Below are 25541 nucleotides of genomic sequence, written 5' to 3' on the forward strand. Positions count from 1 at the left end.
TTCTCTTTCAGTCTGAGTTGTCCTTCTTTAATGAACTGCTCACGTGATGTCATGTTTGGGGTAACTTTTCCACTCCACTGCGCATGTGTGGAAGTTTACCTGTTTTTCAGCCTGCGCTGGCAATAAACAGTTGGTAGTTTGTCGCTCTTCTGTCTCTTTCCTTCGGCCCTTTTTCATGTTCCTAGCTTCGCGCCACTTACGATATGTTCAGCAAACTAAGGCACCAACTCGCCCAAAAAACAAATTCTTCTAAACTCAGGGGCTTTACGGGCCAAAATTATGAAATCGTTGAAGCATGAAATCATTGAAGGTGGGATCTCGGGTACGAGTTTCACCGCCGCGGGGACTCTTTAACGTGAAAAAAAAAATCGAAGTACGCGGTAACAATGGTGTTCTTGCATTTCGTCTTTATACAAATGGGGTCGTCGTGTCCGCGAATCGAGCTCGCGTCGTCAAGCATAGCGGCGCACAACGCATGCATTTAACTAACACGGCGGGTGCCACTGTAAATTCAACTATGCGACGCGATTAAACAAAACGGCCGCACGCTAAAAACAGTCTTATTGCGTTTCTTCGAGTGGTCGCGACAACGCATGCGAATGCGACTCGTCGCACTGCAGTTATCCATGCTTGTCTGTCCTTCTCGTACCACTTCCCCGGAAATCGGTAGAACTTCACGGTCGGCCTTCGACCTTTCGTGTTTTCGAGGCCGTTGTGGCAATCAACAACACAGCAGTACTGCGTGCCCGCTTTCCTGGTTGGTGCGGTCGCGCTCGCCATCGAGAAAACAACGCGTGCGCACGCTCGCGCCGTAGAGAACACAGGTGACACAGGCGCGCGCCTGCGCAGACGCGACCTTCAAGAGCTCGGCGGGTCCACCAGGGGAGCATTCGGCGCTGGCGTTGCGAGCGCAAACTTTAGGTTGCCTAAAACATGGGTGTGTGGTGGCTTTTTAGTCGCTTCGCCGCCGAAAGGTCTTCTCTTTAAAGACGATAGTCTTTCTTGGGGAACATAAACGCAGAAATTTTGGTCTGTCTTTCTGTCTGTCTTTCTGTTTGTCGGCACGTCCCTCGATTCAGCCACCCGGCCAAAGTTGAACCACTTGCCCAAGGGCCAGCCACCTTGAACGGCTGACTAGGTTCATAGTTGTGTACATTGTTGATCAAAAAGCAAACATTACGCATATTTGAGGCACAAGATCACTAGGTAAGTATTAGGTGCTGTGTTCCTTTAGTAGAAAATACATAGATACGTAATTCTAGAGACCCTAGTTTCTTAAGCTGCGCTCAAAATGCGACTGCGCTGAAACTTGCCTTCTTCCGTGCCCTCTGCACGAGCTCATTGTTGTGTTTCGGTTTCGGTTCTGTATTGCACTGTACGAATGCCATGGGGCGCCGCTATGGCATTCCTGTTTTATCCCGGCGACGTGTAAAAATTACACCATTTCCCGCTAAAGGGGACCATGAGGCGATGCGAAGCCGGAGCACTTGCACGATCGCGTTCCGTTGGCGTTCTTCGGGCATGCTACCGACCTCGCGTCGTCGAACGCGAAGAGGAACGCTACGCGCGTCTTGTCTTCCCTCTAGCCTGGCCGTTAATTCTCACAGGGCGAGCGGGGAACGCACTCGGCAGGCGTGCGAGAGGGGGGCAGCGTAGGAGAGGAGAGAGAGGGAGGGGACGCGCATGCGCTGGTGCTCATCGCAGCGTTGTGCAGGAGAGAATTTCGGCATGTCTAGCCCACGTTTCAGAGGAAGAGTGGAAAAGGTGAGGGGAGAGGGGGAGGGAGAGGGAATGTGGAGAGGGTGAATGGAGAGGGTATGCGCATGTGCAGTAAGGGTGGTCACGCCGCACACCACCCCCACCGGATTGAACTCCGCCATAAGATACTTCGCAACTAATAAAAGAGTGTGTGAAGAATACTCGTTGAGTGCGCACGTTTCTTCTGCTTCGGCGCTTCGCGCCAAACCGCGTGTTCGGGCTGGCTGGCGTCCCCGCCGGTCGCGTTGGTCACCGCCGGTCTTCGCCTCTGCTGCGCCGCGACTACCAGCCCGCAACACAGCACTCATGTTTCCCGACGTATTGCCAGATGGCGTCCATATCTCACGCAGCGCCTCTTCTATCATCTTTAGACGACATTTGCAGCGAAGCACGCAGATACGCGGCCATTTTTTTATTTAAAGCCCCTGAATGAAATAAAGGTAAGAACTTTTCTCTCCTGCGCCGGCGTTCGCTCTCTCTTTTGTCGACCGTGGCTCCTACTACGCGGTGCGTATCTAGCAGACGCTATCCGCATTAAACGCTGTTGCCGCGAATTGCTCGCGCTCGTCAGCTGGTACACCTATTTTTAAAGACGATAGTCTTTCTTGGGGAACTTAGACGCAGAAATTTCGGTCTGTCTGTCTTTATGTTTGTCTGTCTGTAACCCGATTCAGCCACCCGGCGAAAGTTTAACCACTTTCTCCACGCCCAGGCATCTTGAACTGGTACGGCCGGTCATACTTGTGAACATTGTCGATCAAAAAACAAATATTACGCATATCTGAGGCGCACCATCATGACGTAAGTATTAGGCGGTGTGTTCCTTCACTAGAAAATACATAGATAAGTAATTCTAAAGACCCTAATGTTTCTTAGGCTGCGCTGAAAATGCGACGCTATGAGCCAGATGCGGCGGTTCAACATAGCAGAGGAGGACTCGTGTAGTACGGTCGGCACAAGACTATCGTCTTTCGACATTTGCAGCGAAGCACGCAGATACGTGGCCAATTTTTTTAACACGAAAGTGTTTTATGCCGGGGTCCACCAAGACTTCGTTGACGTATTTCCGTCACGGAAGTGACCTCGAAAAAATTTACACAATCAGATGGCAAAGAAAAAAGTTCCATCAACGGGCATCGAACCCACGACCACTCGGCCCGCAACAACAGATGCCGGGCATGCTATTCACTGCGCCACGATCACAGACTCCGGAGGGTTTACAAACGCACCTTTTATATCTACCACTCTCCCGGTCGGCGGGGCGGTGTTGCCCTCTGGGAGCGGTAAAGTAAAGTAATTCGTCATTACTGTGGCCTCCGCGATTAACACCTGCAACGCGTTACACGTCCCTCCCATTCGGCGCGTTTTCAATAGAAGTTCAATTTTGTCAATGCCTTAACACACCGCGAGGTGGCGATCTTAGCACAAGCGTCGCAAACGCGTCGGCCTCGCTCATAGCATCACGCTAATACAAACAAAAAATAGCTCTGCGACGCGCGCCTGCCTGACCTGGCTGTTATACCGCGTTTGCCGCTCACGCGCTCGCCCCGAGAAAAATCGCGGCCGGGAGGCGGCACGACGCGCTTTGCGTTTCCTTCAAGTCCGGTCGTGGTGTTCAATCACATTTTAACATGCCGCGGGATGGCGACGTTCTGCGTCCAATATGCGACGCTCTCTTCTGGCTATCACACCTCGTTCTTGATTACGCTTTCACTGTTAGCTACTACAGCTACCACAAGGTTTTGTGTAATCATTTAACATGGACTTTAGTCGTCGGGATGATGTACCACCAATCATCAAAGTGGGTGCATCCACGGTAAACGGTGCTATAGCTGCCATACATCAATATACATGTGCAAACTGTCTCATATCAATGTACAGTAAACATTCAGTTACTTCTGTAAGGGTACGCTTTACTTTCGTGTTATTAAGATTCCTATGACGGAGGGATCAACCATCTTTTTTTTTATGTAGCGGCCGTGGCTGGTACTTCGATCGGATTTTTTTTATGTTACGTTATTACTGGCTGCTGACACATTACGAGAGGACATCGAAATGTTGTAACGCTCGGGTGGCTTTGTTATTGGCGCCGAGACACTGAATTATGCCGCGGGCGATGTCGGTCTTTATCGGACCGCTGTCGGCAGCCGATACGTATCGGCGGGACGACAAAAACGCATTCCCGTAGCAACTGGCGCTTCGCGGGAAATCTGAATTTCTTAATCAGCGAACGCGGCTATGGCACGCCAGCAACTAAAGTTGGAAACGCAACATGCGGCGGACGCCGGCGTTGCCGTCGAAAGCGCCTTGCATGCAAGCCGAGACGTGTCCCCGCCTAAAGAGTATATATCTTACACCGTGGTTGAGAAAGCAGACGCGTTTGAAGATGACTTCACAGAAGTCGGGCACAAACGTTACAAATAAACGGAAAGGGAATATGCGGAACATAGAAGGACGAAAAGCTAACGAAGTTAGCGATGTGCGAAGAGTCGCCCGCTTACCTCGCAGATCCGAGTCCATTGTGTCGGTTTGAAGTCGGCCCAGCTGATTCTATGAAATCAGATCTTCCTCCGTGCCGCATGTCGCTTCACAGACGGAAACCGAAAAAGTCGCTTGCCGTCAGTAGAGAGTTTTAGCAAGTTACGGAAATACGGTACGCAAATACGGTAAGGACGTACGGTAGCGTTCCTCCTTTCCCGCTGGTTGTGCTTCGGCCGTTCAACGACCGGGAAAGGAGGAGCGGTACCGTACTGCCTTACCGTATTTGCGTACCGTATTTCCGTAACTTGCTAAAAGACTCTAGTTTCACGTGTGCTGCACCCGACATCGCAGCAGCGCGGCATCGCAACCACAAAACGACTGAAACCAGGCCGTGAAAACGTAAAAAAAAAAAGGAGGTGCGAAACGTGGCGCCAACGTGCACAGCTCGCCTTTTTGCAGCGCTAAACAGGGCGTCCTCATAAACTGGGATGGGCCATTAAATGTTCATCCTTCCTGAATGTTTTCCCGCTCACCGCATTAAAATCGGATAATTTGTGACAAAACTATAGCCCAATGAAGGAGGTCAGTTCTAAAAGAATCACCCTGTAGCATTGGGGAGCCGTGAATCGTGCGTACACCTCATCTAAATTCATAACCGAACACTGTTTGCGCTTTAGATTGCTATCACCAATCTTCATACCAACAAAGTTGATAACTTTGTATGTATCGTGAAATGCGTGTGTTACCTTGATTGCTACACGTTAACAATTTTACTTTAAGCCTGACTTTCATATATGTTGTGCCTAGTGAATGTGCTTACGCGTGATGTATGCTGCTCCAGGAGTGTGATGCACCTTGATCATTAAGAATGCTATTACAGCGAAGCTGCATTTGGCTAAGATCCGGGGTTCCGTGTCTGTGTGCGAGAGCGAAGTGAGGAGGCCACCCTGCGGTAGGCCGCCTTCGTGCTTTCGCCTCGGCTGACTGCGCGGAGGTTCAACAGAGAGACAAGCTGCCGTTTTGAATTATCTCGTTGTAATGGGGAGGCCTCGTGTATCGCGCTCTCCCGAGGAGAGCGCAGTGCACTTCGCATCCTCATTACGACGAGAGAATGAGTTGTGCTGTGTGTGTGTGCGCGTGTGTGTGCGTGTGTGTGTGCGTGTGTGTGCGTGCGTGCGTGTGTGTGTGCGTGCGTGTGTGTGTGTGTGTGTGTGTGTGTGTGTTGTGTGTGTGTGTTGGTGTGTGTGTGTGTGTGTGGTGTGTGTGTGTGTGTGTGTGTGTGTGTGTGTGTGTGTGTGTGTGTGTGTGTGTGTGTGTGTGTGTGTGTGTGTGTGTGTGTGCTCTCCGCCGCGATGACCGCCGCTCATGACAATAAGATGTGTCGGTGCTTTTCACCGAAACCCTGTGTCACTTATGCGTCTGGTGCTACACACCCTCTCTGGTGAACCACCTTCACAGAGCGGAATGCACAGCGAATTTTCTTAACCTGAATTTAATATATTCCTCAACAAATTTCTTTCCGTGTTCTGTATTCTGCATGTGGCCTGTGATTCTGTAAAGGATTGAGTGCGCTGTATTTGCTGCTTTCACAACGCACTGAAGAAGGGCGACTTGTAAAGGGAGACATATGTAGGTTTTACCTGCATCAGCATATATTTGATGTATATGGCGGGAAACAAATGAAGTCAAATTGAGACGTTGGCTTCTTCCAGCGTCGTCTTGAATCTCACCTTAGCCTATTTACTACGCGTACTTTTCTCTTTAACGTCATTAAACATTGAGAGCGTCTTCAATAAGTAAGTACTGCAGTAAGTGAGGCAACGTTAATTACCTTGCAGCGGGTCGGTGGCCACCTGCGGGGTCGTCCAACGCGAGCTGCAGCATGGCCGAGTTCGACGCCTGCATGCGCAAGCTCAGCAGCATTACCGAGTCCGACGAGCTCGCACTCGCATCCACAAGGCACGAGCTGGACATCCTGTGCAGGTCAGTAGGCCACGATTACGGACGATTTTCCGCAGTGGAGCACGAGCGGCCGTGTGTGATAACGTGATCGTGACTGGCCTTTGGTGTACGAAGCGGCCGTGGACGTACCGCACGAGCTGGTTTTAGCAGGGGGTGAGCAAGTCTCATGCTTGCGGAGCAGAACATAGTTCTATATGCAAGTGCCTCAAAGTTGACAAGGTTGAGACATTTGCCTCTGTTTGGCACGTAGTGCGCCACAGCAATACTATATATGTTTATTCCGTTTCGCATTTACGTCGTATGCCTTTAATTGCTATGTCAGTAACCGCCAGTAACTGTGGCTACAAATCAGCATGGCATCACCCATGCCTACGCGACCACCCGCTTCGATCCGAACTGGCGCTTGCTGCTTGTCCACTGTTCCGAGAGTAATAAGTGAATGGTGAAATCGGAGGACCGAGTATCAGGTATGGTTTGTCTGTACTACTGCTTAGCCACGCCTACTAAGCCTTGTCTCCGAGGGTCTTAGAGTACACCTTGGAAAAAGTGCAAAATACTGACGAATGCATTGCTCTCGAGGCTTCAGGACGCAAATATAAAGCAAATACAAGCGCAGGTTTCGAACTTGCAGGCACGACGACGACGTGATAAATTCGAGGCTCAAGGAATCTGCATCGATGGGTGTCACCATGTTGTATATTTTCCGGCGCTGCCGTCTCGTCGCTTTTACCATGACCTACTGCAACTCCTGACCTGCACGGATGTCCCCACTCAAGCGCGATGCTCTAGTTCATTCCTTCAGCCGCTAGGAACTGAACGTATGAGCGGTGTGGCGCTAGTCAGCACCTGTTATCTGACGTCAACTTCAGCGTTCGTGGTGATGTTTCGGCCAGCACAGAGGGCTAATATAGTGTAATTATTATGCATAAATGCAAAATACCTCGAAATAAAGATATGGGAAGTGATTTTGGAATCCTTTGGATCTGAATGCACGCCCAAAGACATGGCGTCATATACGCCGTCCAACTCCACGCAAGTCTACTAATTATCACGTTAGTCAATCACTATATAGTGCGATTAAGTGTTTATTGTATATACAATAAACACTTAATCGCACTGAATAGTTTACTTAAGCCTCTGTCTAAGCTCGCAAAACCAGTCACATACATGCTGGCAGTTCGTCACAGAATACGGGCGTCGTCACTCCAACGCCGTCCAAACGGCCGCATAGTAGGAGACGAAGAGGTTAAGCACCACCAACGGCGAGTAGTTTAACAACAGCCGGGACACGCACTTCTATAGAAGCCCGGCTATCTGTGCAGGTCAGGAGTATAGTAGGTCGTGCTTTTACTTGCCCAACGCATGCGCGCAGACGCTATGGGGACGCCGAGCAGACGACGTGGCACAGATGAAGACAAATTGAGCAGCGTTGCCCAAGGCCACGGTGCCAGTGGCGCCATCCGATTTTGTTCTAAAAAGAGACAGGGCGTGCAAACACGGACACAAGAAAGAGATCAGGACACCACAAACGCCGACTAACAACTGAAGAGACGCACAACGGCTGAAAAGAAAGAAGGCACGAAAACTTATCTGCGCATGCCCATGCAACCGGCGAACCTATCAATCCGGCACGCGTGGCGGTCTACGTGGAAGATAACTGTTAAGGCATTTGATTTCATCTTTATGCAAGTTAATCGACGGTTGGCTCACGCATGCGCTACCACTATTCTCGATATGCCATGCTTCAATCATCAGGCGCGTTTCTTCATTTCTATGCCGGTACAACACTGCGCATTCATCGAATTTTGGCGTGCACTTACAATCTCGACAATTTAAAGATAGATTAGAAGGTGAGCCTCCTGTTAGCGATCTCTTATGTTCCAACAATCTCTGGTTAATGCATCTGCCCGTCTGTCCTACGTAGAAGCGGCCGCAGCTGAAAGGGACCTTATACACCACACTCGTACGGCAATCAGTGAATTTGTTGGTGTGTTTACGAAACAATTATCGGTCCGCTTCTTGTCTTTACTCGCTCATTCTTCCTCTGCACAGCGGCACAAATCTTACCTAGCTTATTGGCAGCCGTGAAAACAACATTAACGCCGTATCTACTTCCTACTTTCTTTAGCCTGTGGGATATGCAATGAATGTACGGAATACCTACGACACGTTTCTTCCTATCGCTTTCTGCAACCATGCTCGGACTTAACACAATAGACTTCTTTAAACGCTCAGCGACCGTGGCCACTGCATCACGAGGATACCCTACATCTAAAAGACGCGTAACCTGTGCGCTAAAGCTATCACTCATTTTGTGCTCACACGACTTGGTGAGGGCTGACTTAAGGCAAGACATGGCGATGCCGTTTTTTACAACCTTCGAGTGCTTCGACGAAAAATTTAACAGCGGTTTGGAAGATCTAGGAGAATACTGCCAGCACACGTGGTTCTTCTGGAACGTTAAGGAAATGTCTAGAAATTGTATTCCATTATTCTGAGGCACCTCTTTAGTAAAGCTCAGCCCTCCTCCATTTAATTCAAATTTTTCGCTCACGGAAGTTACCACCTTTTCAAAGTCCTCATCACTAAAAAATCAAGTAGTCGTCCACATAACGAAAAACCTTAATAACCGAATTACCTAAGGCGCCTTCCAAAAGACTGTCAATCTTGCTAAGGTATAAATCACTAAGAACCGGAGCAACCGGAGTCGACGCTGGTAGGTTGGAAGGAAGGCGTTTATGTGCAGAAATCAGGGATATGTTTTGGTTCTAAGGTTGCTCCGGTTCTTAGTGATTTATACCTTAGCAAGATTGACAATCTTTTGGAAGGCGCCTTAGGTAATTCGGTTATTAAGGTTTTCGTTATGCGGACGACTACTTGATTTTTGTAGTGATGAGGACTTTGAAAAGGTGGTAACTTCCGTGAGCGAAAAATTTGAATTAAATGGAGGAGGGCTGAGCTTTACTAAAGAGGTGCCTCAGAATAATGGAATACAATTTCTAGACATTTCCTTAACGTTCCAGAAGAACCACGTGTGCTGGCAGTATTCTCCTAGATTTTCCAAACCGCTGTTAAATTTTTCGTCGAAGCACTCGAAGGTTGTAAAAAACGGCATCGCCATGTCTTGCCTTAAGTCAGCCCTCACCAAGTCGTGTGAGCACAAAATGAGTGATAGCTTTAGCGCACAGGTTACGCGTCTTTTAGATGTAGGGTATCCTCGTGATGCAGTGGCCACGGTCGCTGAGCGTTTAAAGAAGTCTATTGTGTTAAGTCCGAGCATGGTTGCAGAAAGCGATAGGAAGAAACGTGTCGTAGGTATTCCGTACATTCATTGCATATCCCACAGGCTAAAGAAAGTAGGAAGTAGATACGGCGTTAATGTTGTTTTCACGGCTGCCAATAAGCTAGGTAAGATTGTGCCGCTGTGCAGAGGAAGAATGAGCGAGTAAAAGACAAGAAGCGGACCGATAATTGTTTCGTAAAACACACCAACAAATTCACTGATTGCCGTACGAGTGTGGTGTATAAGGTCCCTTTCAGCTGCGGCCGCTTCTACGTAGGACAGACGGGCCGATGCATTAACTAGAGATTGTTGGAACATAAGAGATCGCTAACAGGAGGCTCACCTTCTAATCTATCTTTACATTGTCGAGATTGTAAGTGCACGCCAAATTCAATGAATGCGCAGTGTTGTACCGGCATAGAAATGAAGAAACGCGCCTGATGATTGAAGCATGGCATATCGAGAATAGTGGTAGCGCATGCGTGAGCCAACCGTCGATTAACTTGCATAAAGATGAAATCAAATGCCTTAACAGTTATCTTCCACGTAGACCGCCACGCGTGCCGGATTGATAGGTTCGCCGGTTGCATGGGCATGCGCAGATAAGTTTTCGTGCCTTCTTTCTTTTCAGCCGTTGTGCGTCTCTTCAGTTGTTAGTCGGCGTTTGTGGTGTCCTGATCTCTTTCTTGTGTCCGTGTTTGCACGCCCTGTCCTCTTTTTAGAATGAATACGTACGAACTAGCTCAGCTCTCTGTTATTCTAAGATCCGATTTTGATTGCATAAGTCAGCTGCGGAAAATCGTCTATAAGGCACCATTGAATGGAGTGCTTGATTGGGAGTGAGTGAGTGAATAAACTTTATTACGAGATCCGGCATGTTTGTGGTCCGGGCTAGACCGCACAGGTAGACACCAGGAGACCTTGTCTCCCTATAGCCTCCCTGGCCTGCTGGATAGCCCGTCTTTGGTCTTCGACCTCCGAGCTGAGCAGCACTAGCCGCCACCGCTCCCGGAGGGCCTCAGGAGAACTTGTTGATAGGTTGGGGCATTCCCACAGTATTCGTATAAACATATACTTGATTGTGAAACATAACAAATTAAATGAGTAGTTAATAGGGATTATCAGTCACGTAATTGGAAACTGGTAGCGACACCTGATTATGCAGTACCTAACGAAAGACACACAAAGCTGATATTGCAGTGTTCTACCAGACCTCCGGGCTAAGGCATTGTCACTTAGATGATATTTAACTCACAGTAGTTTCACTATTTTGTTTTGACGAAAACACTGATGCAACTTATGATTTTATGAACAATGCGCGTCACCCACCAGCAAACATTGAATTACGTTTTCTTATTGACACATATCAGCTACGTACACAAACTTCGTTGCGTGTTATGCATACAATAAATGTATGAGGGCAAGTATAATAGCTAGTGCACGAACACAGTTACCGTAATTAGATGTGACAGCCCTGCGTGCCCAGCGTGAGCCGTGTTGGAGGCTTGCCTGGACAAGTGTGCAATGCATTGGGCCTTTTGTAATGATAAACCACTTGTGCCGCTTTTGCTTCGGACGCAGCAAGTGGAAGGCGGGCCACCGCTGTGTGGACGAGCACATGTCCCGCTGCTCGGACAGACTCAAGCAGATCCTCTACAATGATGTGGTGCACGGCACGCGTCAGGTCATGAATGAGCTGTGCAGTCCGGGACGTATGCAGAACGGTAAGTGCACGCTCACACCTGGCTTGGCAGCAATTAAATTACTCTTAGCTGTAATGGGCGATGAATTTGCCTTGTAGGCTGGTAATTTGGTAAACTGGCAAACCTCGAGCGTGGGAACACTACCGAAGCAATTAACTGCCCCGCCAGTATGGATTTGTAAACGAGTCGACAACTTTCTGATGCTCACTTTGAGACCCAGCTGTTTCTGCGACGCAACAAAGATCTCTGAGATTTCAATGTAAATAAGTAATTTCAATTTCATTACTTTTCAAAAGTAATAGTAGTTTATTGCCACTACTTCAGGTAAGCTGTAACTTATAATGTAACTTAATTACATTTAAACAAATTTTAGCAAAGTTATTAGTGATGTAATTTGTTTACATTTAGGTGTAATTTTGCCGTCTATGGATCATACATTCCATTTGAATGACGATGTTCAGCACGAAAGAAACCGAACGCCAACCAATATGAAAAAATTTAAATGTTTTTAGGGTGCCCACGTGGGAGCATTTATTGTTATGATTCATTGAACACATTTTCGATACACTTCTTCATGGTGCATGTTGCCCTTCATGAATTGTAGCCGCTGAGTTTGGAAGGCATATCCACTTGGGTCGAAATCAGAGGGTGATCGGTATCTTGAGGTAAGCACTACCAAACTTGCGTAAAAAAATGCGCTCTCTCGTTTCAGTTATATCCCTACCACAGCGCTGTTTTTGTGCAGTCAAGGAAAGAAACTGGAAAACCCTCGTATTTCGTCCCATTGGATGTTCGAAGTACATGTGCCTTGGGAGTTCGCGGGCTAAATTCGTCGCGTAAAATTTATACGACATAATGTAATTAATTAAAAATAATTATAGTGCTTGCTAATTAGCCCGTTGTGCATTTGGATTTTTCGAGAAAGTAATATCCGACGCTTGTCGAGTGAATGAGCCGAACACTTACGCCGTCTGTCACCGGCGAAATTTAAAATTTGTGTATCTTCAGAAAAAAAATTAAGCGACCCCAATGCAAGACTTAGGGCTCTGAGAGTGGCACTGACTGTGTTGGTAAACACGTGATTAACCGTGAGCCGTCTTCTTGTTTCTCTTGTCAGTCGGTGTATTGTTGTGTGCGTAACAAGACAGCATCAACATTCGACAATCTGTCAAGCAATGCCCTGTATTTCGCGGAAACCTTCCCAAGCAGGGGCGTAGCCAGATATTTTTTTGGGGGCGGTGCGGTCCAATTATACTTTATGTACGTTCGTGCGTGCGTTTGTATGTATGCGTGTATACCGGGTGTTTTAAGAAACGTGTCCAAAATTCTCAAAAATCAGGGAAATGCGATATTTCTTCTATGGCTTCACAATTCTTCTGTAGCCGCAGGCATATTAAGGTGGCTAATGACATCAATTGGGACAGTAATTAAGAAAATTAAATTATGTTTTAATTAGTGGAGTTAGGCGGGTATGTCAAATGGGAGAATTGAACTCCTTCATACGAAGAACCCATTGCAGCTTTGAGATTTCCAAAAAGCGGCCTACAGTATTAATTGCGAAGTAATGAAGTCAACCCAAATTCAGCGGCCGAAACCGAAACGTGGGAGAGCGCGACTGCCGTATTTTTCTGAGACGTCCAGAATGAGTGAGCGTCGTTATATAAACCATCAGCCGACTTCGTTGTGTGTTTGTGCGGGCTGCGTTGGAATTGTAGCTTGTATGACGCGCATGCGTTAGCGAACGCGGAAGTACTACACCTCTGTAATCGTTGACTTGAACAGTGACGTCATTCTGGTCGTCCGCTTGTTGCACTCATTGGTGCTTCGGTTTCGCCGTCGAACTTGGTTGAATTTCATCGCGCCACAATAATTACTAGAGGCCGCTTCTTCTATATCTCAAAGCTGCGATGGGTTCTTGGCATGAAGAACTTCAATTCTCCTATTTGATATAGGCGCCTAACTCCACCAATTAAAAATTAATTTAACTTTCTCAATTACTGTCCCAAATGATGTCTTTACCCATCTTAAGATGCCTGCGTCTACAGAAGAAGTAAATGCAAAGGCATCGAACAAATATCGCATTTCCCTGATTTTTGAGAATTTTGGACACCTTTCTTGAAAAACCCGGTATGTACACATGCATCTTAGTGAAACTTTTTGCGGGGGGGGGGGGGGAGTTGAACACCCCCTCCCCCCTGGCTACGCCTGTGTTCTCAAGTATGAAAAGCATTTATTCGCGCAAAATTTCTTCTGAAGCTAGCTAGCTTCGTGATGGGAGAGATTTTCTGCATATATGCCTGACCGTTCAGACTGTCCAGCTACACAGACTTGCGGAAGAGAGCCACAGCTCCATCTTCAAGAGAAGACACCGACTGCAACGCCACCTGACAATTTTCACAAAAAACATGAGTAGCAAGCACTATGACTATGCGGATGCTTCCGGAAGCTCAACCTAAGCGCAACATTTAAACATAGCGCGCCTGTGTCAGTATTCTGCATAAAAGTGTGGCAGTTTGAGCGAGCTTGGGCTGCATAAGATGTTCATGTGCTAAAATTACCGCTTTGCATCTATTACGTTGGACCAGCGCTGGTTGGACAGACAGGGAGCGCAAAGAAACCAATAATGTTGAGAACAAGATCTCGGCTGATGGCTTCCTTGCTTCTAAAGGCAGGGGCTGTACGGTACCCCTGATTTAAAACCATATTTTGATGTCACCCGTTATTATAATCAGCTCACATGTTGAATAATAGAAGCTGAGGCTATCGAAAACATTGGGCAGGTGTGTGCTTTATCAATTAATGAATCGGCATCTTCTTACTACGTGATCCCAAATATCAACTACTATTTGTACGCTCTTCGAGTTTATATTACCATTGAAATGTCCTCACTGGCGCCGAAATTCACTCGCCACCGTCGCTGTATGCAGCACGGAGCGACGCAAGAGCCCAGAATCGCACTAGCCATTTTGTCACAAAAGGTGCCTATCTCTGCTGGTGTGGCGCAGTCATCGACGAAGTCATCAGTGCCGCCGGCAACCACGGCGACAACCTTTGTGCGGCTTCAGAACGAAGTTCATCTCCGCAGTGTATAGAGGCTCTTGAGTGCACCACTGATAGATATTGATCAGGCCACGTTAGCACCCACAGAAAAGGCGGGGTCACACAGAAGTGTTAGAGAAAGGAACTCAGCTCGCGAAGGATGCGATTGTTGCTATTTCTCCTTAAACGTGGAACTGTATCATTTCGTTAATAAGACTCCCATCATGTGATGAGGCGCATTTGTGAGCAACGTGTGCGGCTGAATGAAAGAAGCTCATACAGGACTCCGCTCCAACTTGTGCTCCTCAAGCTTGCTCGGCCGTAACAAAAACAGTTAAATCAAGATGGGTCCTTTCAGAAATAAGTAGAGGATGAGCTAGAATTAACGAAAAATTATCAAAGGCAAATAGTGGAATGGCAAACATAAAGAACAGTTACCACATTAACAAACTACTTGCAAATGCCTCTTGAGAGTGAGCACAGCGTTCTGCCGGGAATATTACTGCACTTCACTTCAGCTTTCCATGGCCTGCGCGTTACTTGGAACTACTAAATCAGCACGGGAGTTTGGCTAAATTGGTATGAATTCATTACATTGGGTCCGGCTTCAATTTCTCAATGGGGACATTTTCAATAAATATGTGTAATTTCTGAATAATTAGAATTACCTTCTCAATTATTATGCTATAGTTATGCAACCTGAGGTACTGTCGGCCTCTTCAAGGTAATCCAGCGGGCATGACCGATTGATCACAAGCTATAAAATACTTACTGAGTTCCCTCTAAAACATTCGCCTGATACATTTAAGTTCGACTGCAGTGTTATCTTAAATATGCAAGCGAAAACTGCCACGAGTCCGGCTATACCGGGATATATTCGTGTGGCATTGCATTCATCTTGTATGTGCGCATTTGTCACGTGTGTCGTACGTTATTGCTTACGGTGTAAATCTATAGACTATACCACATAGAATTGCTTAAGATGTGCATGAAGTACATGTTAGGTAATTAGGAGTGTATCCACAATTCAGTGTCTAAGGGATCACATAGGCAGCGTTTACCTGTATACGTTCATTGTACATTGCTTTCTCTGAGGCGCTAACCTCTTTCGAACGTGCGCCGTGATTTCGGACTTCTAATCATAGATAATTCACATGCAAACCTTAATACTACAAGGACGGACCACCGGGAATGTCTTTTAACGCAACCCTGCTTAACTTTGCAATCATGTGTCATGCTTAATTGTCTGTTACATCGATACGAAGGGCTTTTAAGGCGAAAGCCTTTAATGTCTCGTACTCGCGGCGTCCGTCTGTCCGTTCGTGCCCTGGCACGGTGCCAGCTGTGGCCTCTCCCCCTCAAACTCTCTCAGCAATTACGTGAAGGCACAGCGGCGCATAGCAACAGTTGCGCGTTGTGCAACTGTTGCGCAACGCGGCGGCGTCCATCGGCGGCGTCCGTCCTTCGATGCGCAACAGCCAAGAATTTGGATTCCCCCGATACCATGGCGTAGTCAGTCGAATGGCCACAGGCTTTCGCCGAACACACTTTGGAACTTACAAAGTGTCCTTCAATTTTTTTTACCCATGCTACACGCAGTATACGCATTTAATCTATAAACGTATATTTAAAAAGAACAGATTCCGTAAAACTTCGACATTTATTTTTTTTAAAGAGCTGTTTTGCTAACAAGGACACTTTTTTGCTTTGGAGAGACTAAAACCTATTACACGAGGCCATGATGGGACTTTTCACGCCGATTGCACAAATAGCGGAGCACCAGAAGCAGCCACTGCTTGTGCATTACCCAACGTGTTTGGCACGAGACCAGTGGAAAAAAAATTACAAGAACAGTCCCGCGAAAACCGCTAAGCATAAGAGTCTTCGCTATACGTTGCGATGATTCGGTGGTGCATTCAAATCCCCGTGCTTATAAAATGGCGGTTACGTTGTTTCGCAAGTGAGTACAGTAAAAAAAAAAGAGTATGGAATACATTGACAGTCTGCTTAGCTAATGCTAAGGAGAGAACAGGCGAGCTCACGAGACGCTCATTAAGTTACTTTGGCGGTCTCATGAAATATCCTTAACAGGGTGTGTCACTAGAGCCACCGTTTAGACATGTGGTCTTCAAGTGGAAGAAGACACGACCACTTGTCGAGGCTCTAGCGAAACCACCTGTTCGAGGATTTTTCACCTCGTCAAGCCTTCCCCTGAACTTCTGCCCTGTTTGGAATCGGACGACCTCCATCAATTTCATTGTCTTCGTGTTTATGAAGAAATGAGTGGAGATAGCGCCTGGGTATTGAAGGCGAGAAAGAAACCACTCCCTCGTCTTTGAACACGAGTGGTTCAGGGGTCCTTTAAATATTACCCTGTGTTGCAGACTACCTACGGCTGGCTCCGTGTTTCAAGAGTCTGTTCGTGGAAGGCGGCAAGTGCTCGCAGAAATACAAGAGCATGATCCAGTGGTCCAAAGCGTCCACCGACATCACAGAAGCCGCCAACGTCGAGGAAGGTCTCCGAAGGACCTGCTGGTAGGTGTGATTGCTGCGCAAAAATACTGTCTGCCCAACCAAAGTGATACGCTGTCTATTTGCTTGGACTAATACTTATCACGTTACGAGTTTGAGATCGAGTTCACGCGTTCAAAATGATACGCCACTCTCATTTCTTGGCGCTGAAGCTGCCGAAGCTACGTGCGACACACAGCTAATTCAGATTGGTAAGCGTTGTTTTACAGCCAAGCAGCTCAGGAAAATTGCTCAATGAAATTTTAGCACGGCGGCGTGTGACTGCGTGCACCACCAAAAGGCACCTGCACCTCCGGAAGGTACAGCGGGCTTAAGCCCTTTTTGAATAAATAAATAATATCCCAAAATAACTTTTGAAAAAAAGATAACCGATTTGTGTGTTTAATCATGCGTGCCTATCGTTAACAAAATAAAGTATATCGATCACGATAAGTCCGACATTCCAGCCTGAAATTTCTAGTGCGTCATCTGCAGTCATTGTAAAACAACCTGTTCTTAATGCTGGCGGGCGAACCCTTTTTTTTTTCTCATGCTTTCCGAACGATATGCTCCAAAGGTCACATGAACTGCACTTCATTGACTTCAATGCATAACGGAGAAGTAGCATTTCCTACCTTAAAGGCTCATTCACACCTGCGACTGGCACTGGTCGCGCGACCAAGTTAGCCAGCCGCAAATGGCCGCTTTGGTTGCAAAGCGACTGCTTTGGCTCGGACGCTGGCTGCTCGATCTTTCAGTCGCGCTACTGCAGCCATATACCTCTGAATCAATCAGGTGCGCAGAAATGGGACTTCAGCTTATTTTGCGGGGTAATAGCAATGCCAGCAGTCGTAAATTCTGTTTGGCGACGGGTATAAGTCGCACGCAGGTGTGAACATCGATCGCCGTGAGTCGCTTTTTGGTCGCCAGTCGCAAGTGTGAACTATAGCCTGAACCGCCTATGCAGCTCGGCCCTTTTCTTACTCGGTCAAGGCGGGTGGCTTTCATAAGCAGTTCAGTTTACTATACGACACGCTAATTTGAACGAAAATGACAAGGAACCTTTTCTTTGTGGTTGACCTTTTTGATCATTTGTTCTCCCTATCTGGCTTACTGTACTTACGTTATGTCTACTCTCCGATAACACCGCATGTGTCGGTGCGCCATAGAAACGAAATGCCATAGATATGGTCATACTGAGAGCGCAGCTTTTACCAAGGCATGAAACACCGCTTGTTTTCTGATTATGTAACGGTACGGAAAGCCCATGGACGTAATGTATTGACGACTGCTCTCTTCCGGTGACGCAGCACATTCAACGAGTACGTGCACTGCTACTACGTGCACATGCCGGAGCTGTGCGGTGAGGAAGGGCGCGACTTCTTCCGCACCTACACGGAGAAGATGTCGGGGCCGCTGATACACGAGCACTGCGCCTCCTACACGTTCGACTCGACCTGCAGCAGCCAAGCGGCGGCCGCGCCACACCGGTGGGCCGCAGCATCGTGCCTGTCGTTCATCGCGGCTGCCACGTTTGTTTGACGACTGAACTCGCAAGGTTCCTCAAAGAAGTGAAAAAGCGGCGATAAAGAAACGTGCCCATTCTAGATTGTGGTGCTTCGACTGGTTGACGTGCCATGAAATGCTCAGTGCAAGGGAACAGAGTATGTGAAGGGCACTTCCGGTTTGTTTGTTCATGCCCTTTTAGTGCCCCGAATAAGCACCTTTGTCTGTGCGCGCAGTGTGTACTTTGTTAACTGCGTAGCCGTTGCTCGTGCCGAGATTGCATCGGGGCCTCCGTACGCTAGTTCACAACACGCATCGGTATCATACTATAAGTAAACGCAGGCATCGTGCTTGCGACATTTTCGGAGTGTCGCTGCCCGGTGTCGGCGGACCAATATCAATCACACACCACACACACACACACACACACACACACACACACACCACACACACACACACACACACACACACACACACACACACACACACACACACACACACACACACACACACACACACTGATCCCGTGGCTGAATTGGTGAAACCGGCGTCGCACGCGTAGTACCAACACACGGTTCCGGACACAGCCTGCGGCTAGTTGTTTCTTCGTCCAGTTTAATTTTTCTTTACTTAAGTATTTTATTTCAGTAAAATAAACCAATCAGTCTAGCTACACTTGGCTTTCATTCTCTGTTGGATCGACTTGGTGGGCGCGAACAGAAATCCAGCCCATCGTTTCCTTTTCTTCTCTTTGAGTCAGGTGAAACGGAAGGATTCAATCCTGTAGGAAGGTGGCCGTACGAATGAGACAAAGTTAGAGACCACATCAGATTTTCATGAAAAGATTAAAAGTGTGTTGTTGTCTAGATTCAACACACCGTCTGGTTTTAGAACGTTTAACTTGCACTGTTTTACTAACTCATAAAGAAAGTGTTTTACACAACATTGAAAAGAAATATATTACTCTTGATCTTTGCATTGTTTTTATACCCATGTCATACTTCAGTGCGCTTCGAGCGTCACATGGGAACGCGTATTGACACTTGCTGCTGAACACACTGGCCGCCCAGTGTGTTCGCCAAGCTCACTGCGCTGCGACAAAGCCTTGGTAGCATCTGGCTCAAAAATAAATAAATTTACTACTGAAAACTCTCTTGTTCGTATCTTTAAACCACCGTTTTCGTTATTACGCATGTAGTTCTGTAATGAAACGTAAAATGCTACCATATACAACAACAGAAAAACTACTGCTCTAGTTATCAGGCTCTTTACGGCAACGGTCGCAAATGTCGTGCAAGACGACAAATGTGGCTGCAAATGGCGATATGAAATCGCCAGCAAAATGAGGTTCGAAGACAGGAATATGAAAGACAGCAGATGGGCAGATGTAGTGTTCAGGCGTAGAAAGAGCATTCACTAACATTGGAGAAAAAAAAAAAAACAGGCTCACGAACAAGTATATACGGCAGGCAGTGTAAACAATATGGCAGCGAAAAGTGCTAAGTTTACCCTGACGCTGACCATAAGTAACCATGACCACGAGATGGAAATTTACAGAATAATGAATGAATGGTTCGAGTGTATACAGCAGGCCCTACCAATGTAATGATTGTCATCCTGCGGCTATCTCTGGAAGTGAATGTGTACACTCATTGCGTTCTACAGGTCATATGGTGCTGAACATATTTATTTACTAGTTTATTAGTATAGCCTACAGTTAGCAAGGTTCGGTTAGCAAGGAAACTCGCGAAGTTGAGGACCGTGAAGTATGTGATGTTAGGCGTAACGTTAAGAGGAAAGTAGGCAGAGGCGTAGCCAGAAATTTTTTTTTTCCTTTTTTGGTGGGGAAGAGGGGGAGGTTTCGAACGCCATTTGCACATGTTCGTGCATGTGTTTATATGTGTCGCGTATATGTACACATACAAAATATGAAAATTTCGGGGGAGGGGAGGGGGGAGAGACCCTTTGGTTACGCCACTGCAAGGTAGCCATGTGAATGAGAGAGCAAACGGCGCTATTGATATTCTAGTTTACTCAAGAGGAAGCACAGGCAAGCCATAATGTGCATGTCAAACAAAAGTTCATTAGAGTTACATAATGGATGTCTGAGTGAGCTCCATCCAAACTGTTGAGGACAGCAGGAATTTGCCTTATATGTCGAGATTAGGATTATTGTGACCATATTGGGTGGCAAAACACAGGGTAATTGGAGACAGTTTGGAGAGACGTTCGTCCTGTACTGGACAAAAAAAATGATGGTGACGATGTGACAGGACACTGCATATGGGCGTTGAGGCCTCATCAATTCTTTCTTTTGTGATATTTATTTCTCAACCGGACTCACTCGGACTCACCAGCACATTACTCAGCCGGACTCGCTCAGACTCCGACTCACGGCTTGACCTGAGTCTGAATGAGCCTGAGTGAGTCTACCCATGAGTGCGTCAGCGTAAAATTAGCTTTTTGGATCGCGGTGTCAATGCCATTTAACGCCAATGCCTCACATAATCGATGCTCTAAGTACGATACGCCATTTGATCTTGTACCTTCAAATACGAGTTATCAGTAGTCCCAATCCAGTAAGGACATTTTCATGAAATATCCGACTCACACGGGACATTTTTGTCGAGAACTTCCAGTGAAATTTGAGGGAGGAGGTCATGGCACAACCCCCCTCCCCCCACCCCACCACACTACTGACGTCTGATCAATAAGTATTGAAGTGCGCATGAACGCGAGGGCGTTGAGATACGAGGGAACAGGCTTGAGTATAAACTTCAGCCGATATAAGGCTGATAGTTATGCTGAACATGAGTAGATAGGACCATAGCTCGGCAATAAATGATGGAGCTCACTCAGATTGACTCAAGAAATATATTTTGCGCTTAGAGCTCACTCGGACTCCGACTCACCGATGTTTTCCTCAACCGGACTCACTCGGACTCAGACTCACTAAATTTTTCCTCAGCCGGACTCACCCGAGCTCACTCAGACTCAGACTCACGGCCCGATCTGAGTCTGAGTGAGTCCACTCATGAGTGAGTTTGCCAGCCTATGGCATGGCATTCATAAAAAAAAAACAGGGACTGATAACGCAGCGGAAAGCAACGGTATCGAATGCGCCTATCAGAACAGCACAGCCGAGGACACTGGCACTTGGCTGCGCATAGCGCGCATGCGCATACTCTTGATCATTCCTCAGATGTGCTCCGTTGTACGGCGCTGTTCACTTAAAGATTGTACGTAATGTTATGCTGAAGTAAACAGCGTAGCAGACGGCACTCGCAGTTCAGTGTGCGTTGTGCGCTTGCGCATCGTCGGCAGATGTCGTTACCTTTCTACACTCTAAGGCAAAATTACCAAAAACAGGAGTAAAGGAGCCCAATTGGCGCGCGCTATGAACGGATAGACAGTTGAAGGAGCAACCAGAGAGGGACGCGTGCCGTGTGCAAACCCGTTAGTTTGCAAAAGCAGCAAACGGCGCGGGAGATGCAGGCCGTGTGCAGAGATAAGTTCCGTGTGCACACCGCTGTCAAGCGAACTAACCGCTCTCCTCCATCTTAGGTCAGTCTTCCCATAGAGTTTCCTCTAGCGAGTTTCCCAGAGTGAACTCTAGCGCTGCGATCGTTCAGCGACCATGAGAATGGTGCTGAACCTTTTACCTAACCTTCGTGCTTGCGGCTTCAAACGCACTCGTGGCTTTGTTTATTGTTGTGTTTTGACATTTGTTTTGGATAAAAGAATGGCTCGTTGTGAACTTCGTGAGCCCATTTGAATTGGTGAACCTAAAAAGATTGAGGTGGTGAAGTGTAACTGCTGAAGATTTGATGAACTTCGTCTTGTGACAAAGCGCCCCCAGGCCACACGGAGCCACACGAAGCCAAAAGAACGAAGTTTAGACAAATCCGTGTACTATACCCATCATTCGATGGATGGATGGATGGATGGATGGATCCTATGAGCGTCCCCTTTAAAACGGGGCGGTGCCAGGCTCGAGAAAAAAAAAACCTTTACTCTTTTTTTAGCGTTGGCCTAGTGTCTTTACTTCAATTAAAACTATTTTACTCCAGAAGAAAAAAAAAACCTTAAGTTTTCAGCTCCGTTCTGTGCCCTTTACGGCAGAATGTCCTTATTTTTTTCCATTATTTATTTTTGTCCTTTCTCTCTAGTTTTCTGCCACCAATACTCTAACCGTCTCTTACTTATTTCAATCGCGGGTGTGTTCAGCTTTCCATTGTCTCTAAAACCCAAGGCGTCATGTATGCTCGTGCCCAAACGTACACCTGGGTGAATGTCTCCACATTCAATCAGAACATGCTCCGCCGTTTCCTGATCTTCCCCGCAGCACGTGCATTGTTCTTCTTCTTTACTGAATCTCGCTTTATAACTACCCGTTCTAAGGCAACCCGATCTCGCTTCAAACAGTAAAGCGCTTCCCATTGAATTATCGTAAAATGCCTCCCTCCTTATTTCATTTTTGCCCTTTCGGTAGTTACTCAAAGCCGGTTTTTTCTCCATAGCTGCCATCCAGTAAATCCTCTCCGCCTCTCTGACTTTCGCTTAACGCTCTTTGTTGACATACTGCTTACACTACCAGCCGTATATTTACTAGTGAGCCTCCTAGTTCTTTTTCTCCGCTGTGTGTCCACGCTCTTCCTATACAAGTAACGGAACACCTTCTCTGCCCATCTATTCTCCTTCATATTCCTTAGCCTTTCTTCGAACCTTATTTTGCTCTGAGCCTCCCTCGCCTCAAAACCTGCCCACCCCATATCGCCCTTTACAGCCTCATTTGTCGTCTTCCCGTGAGCACCCAACGCGAGGTGTCCCACAGTCCTTTGATTTATATCCATTCCCGATTGCACCTCTGCCCTCATGCACACCACTGAGTTCCCAAAAGTAAGCCCCGGAACCATTACACCTTTCCACAGACCTCGAAGCACCTCGTACCTATTGTATCCCCACAATGCTCTGTGCTTCATTATTGCAGCATTCATCTTTCCTTTTGCTGCTGAGGCTTTTTCCTGTACCTCCATGTACCTGTCACCCTCATTTATCCATACTCCGAGGTACTTGTATTCGCTCACCCTCGGTATTTCTTGGCCCTGTATTGACACCGCCTGATCACAAGGGTCATTGAATACCATCAATCCACATTTTGTTACACTAAATCCTAGTCCTAGAGCTTCCCCTTCCCTTCCGCATATATCCGCCAGCTGCTGTATATCCTCTCGACTGTCAGCAAATAAGACAATATCGTCAGCATAAAATCCTGGAAGCTTCTGTTCAATCATCACGCCGCCCTGTTTGTGTGACAGATTAAAACCAAAGTTGCTACCTTCTAGCGCTTTTTCCATATTCACAATGTACAGCATGAATAACAGCGGGGACAAAGGACATCCCTGTCTCAGCCCCTTGCTAATCTCAACGTTCTCTTTGCTACTCATTCCTTCCCATTCTATGAAAACTGTATTTTCTCGGTATATCTCCCTCAAAAGCTGTATACAGTCGTCGCCTATGCCCATTCCTTTCAATATATCCCACAAAATTTCCTGATTAACGTTGTCGTACGCCCCAGTGATGTCTAGAAAAGCCATGTACAAGGGCCTATTTTCTATTTTAGATATTTCTATACACTGAGTGAGAACAAACAGGTTATCGTCTAACCGCCTGTCGACTCGAAATCCATTCTGGAGTTGTCCCAAAATATCGTTGTGTTCTGCCCACTTTTCTATTTTCATTTTTACTGCTCGCATCGCCAACCTGTATAGTACCGATGTAATGGTTAGTGGTCTATACGAGCGAATGTTATCCTTTTCTCCCTTGCCTTTATAGATTAAGTTCATTCTACCTTTTCGCCAACTATCCGGTATTTGCCTGTCCTTTAAGCATTTTTCTACAGCTTTCAGCAGTGCTTCTTTAGTGCTATTTCCTAGTTCGTTAATGAGGCTAACGGGAATCCTATCTAAACCCGCGGCAGTGCGCTTAGGAATTTTTCCTTCAGCCTTTTTCCAATTGAAATTCTCCAGCACTAGCTCTTCCTCGGTTGCTCTCCGCCACACTTTTACTCTCCGGGGAAATCCCCTGGACGCTCTTTTTAAACGAATCGGCTGTTACCTTTCGAATGTAACCTAGCGCTTTGTACCCTTCCAATTGATTCCTCCTTCATCGAGAATATGTTGTTGCGTTGTGACAGACTTCCTACCTAGCGCCTTTATGTGGCTCCAAAATATCCTAGGTGCGGCCTCCTTTTTTTCGTGAATCTCTGTCACCCAGCGTTCACTTTCGCCTTTAATTTTTGCCTCGACCAATTTCTGTACAATGGATTTTTTCTCTAGATATATTTCCCATATTTCGCTGACTTCGTCCTGCGGTCGCTTGTCCTTTTAAATGCGAAGCATTTCTTAGCGAACCTCAGGCACTTTGGGCGTTTCTATCTACGTATCTATCTTTGGGCGTTTCTATCTACGTATCTATCTATCTATCTATCTAGCCGCCTACGTCTGGGCGCTCTCCTGGTCGTCTCCATAACTTCTAATGTACCAAAATTTGCATAGCAGGGGAAAAGTGTATGGTGAACACGATTGACTGGTCATGACATGAATAACGCAAAATACCTGTCGCGTACGTCATGAAACCCTTTCTCTCAGTCACGTGTGGCACATACCCGCATACCAGAGCTTATGTTATGCGGGGTGCCACAGGTGATACAAAGTCTCAACCACACAGTAAACGCGAACACACACATTGACACGCAAGGGAAGTGACAATAGTAATAATTGTAGGGGCTTTAATTTTTACCATCTGGTATTCTTTAACGTGCACCGAGATCGGACAGTACATGGGCATCTAGCATTTTGCATCCATCGAAAGGCGACCGCCGCGGCCGGGATCGAACCCGCGACCTTCGGGTCAGCAGCCGAGCACCGTAACCGCTACACCACCGTGGCGGACACTAGGGAATTGAGGAAGCTGAATGCAGAACACCCCTGGAAGACGCTCAATTATCATGCACTCGTTCACGTGGTCCGCAATGTGGACCACGACGATTACGAAAAACCGGGGTAATGCTTCCTACAATAAATCTGCCGAGAGAACCAGGCCGGTCATCATTATCGGTGACTTCTACATTGAATTATCAAGACCCAACAACGACTGGTCTTTATACTGCGTGAAAGACGGCTTGAATGTGGACAGGGTATCAAAAGACCTTGCTGCCACGTGCAGGACAGGAGGCGTCATAGATCATTTCATCGTAAGAGGCATCCAGGATTTCCACCAGCTGTACTATACCTCGC

The 25541-nt window shown here is 47.0% G+C and overlaps 1 protein-coding gene across 1 annotated transcript; it reads left to right on the forward strand.

Moving 5' to 3' along the window:
* The first annotated feature begins 933 nt into the window (after nucleotides 1–933).
* Nucleotides 934–18332, forward strand: LOC119378400 (uncharacterized). The gene is made up of 5 exons (XM_037647560.2): nucleotides 934–937; nucleotides 6078–6222; nucleotides 11066–11208; nucleotides 16611–16761; nucleotides 18048–18332. The coding sequence occupies exons 1-5, from the start codon at nucleotides 934–936 to the stop codon at nucleotides 18277–18279; spliced, it is 675 nt and encodes a 224-aa protein (XP_037503488.2). The 3' UTR covers nucleotides 18280–18332.
* The last annotated feature ends 7209 nt before the right edge of the window (nucleotides 18333–25541 follow it).

The sequence above is a fragment of the Rhipicephalus sanguineus genome, unplaced genomic scaffold, assembly GCF_013339695.2.
Source record: "Rhipicephalus sanguineus isolate Rsan-2018 unplaced genomic scaffold, BIME_Rsan_1.4 Seq822, whole genome shotgun sequence".
In the NCBI taxonomy this organism is placed as follows: domain Eukaryota; kingdom Metazoa; phylum Arthropoda; class Arachnida; order Ixodida; family Ixodidae; genus Rhipicephalus; species Rhipicephalus sanguineus.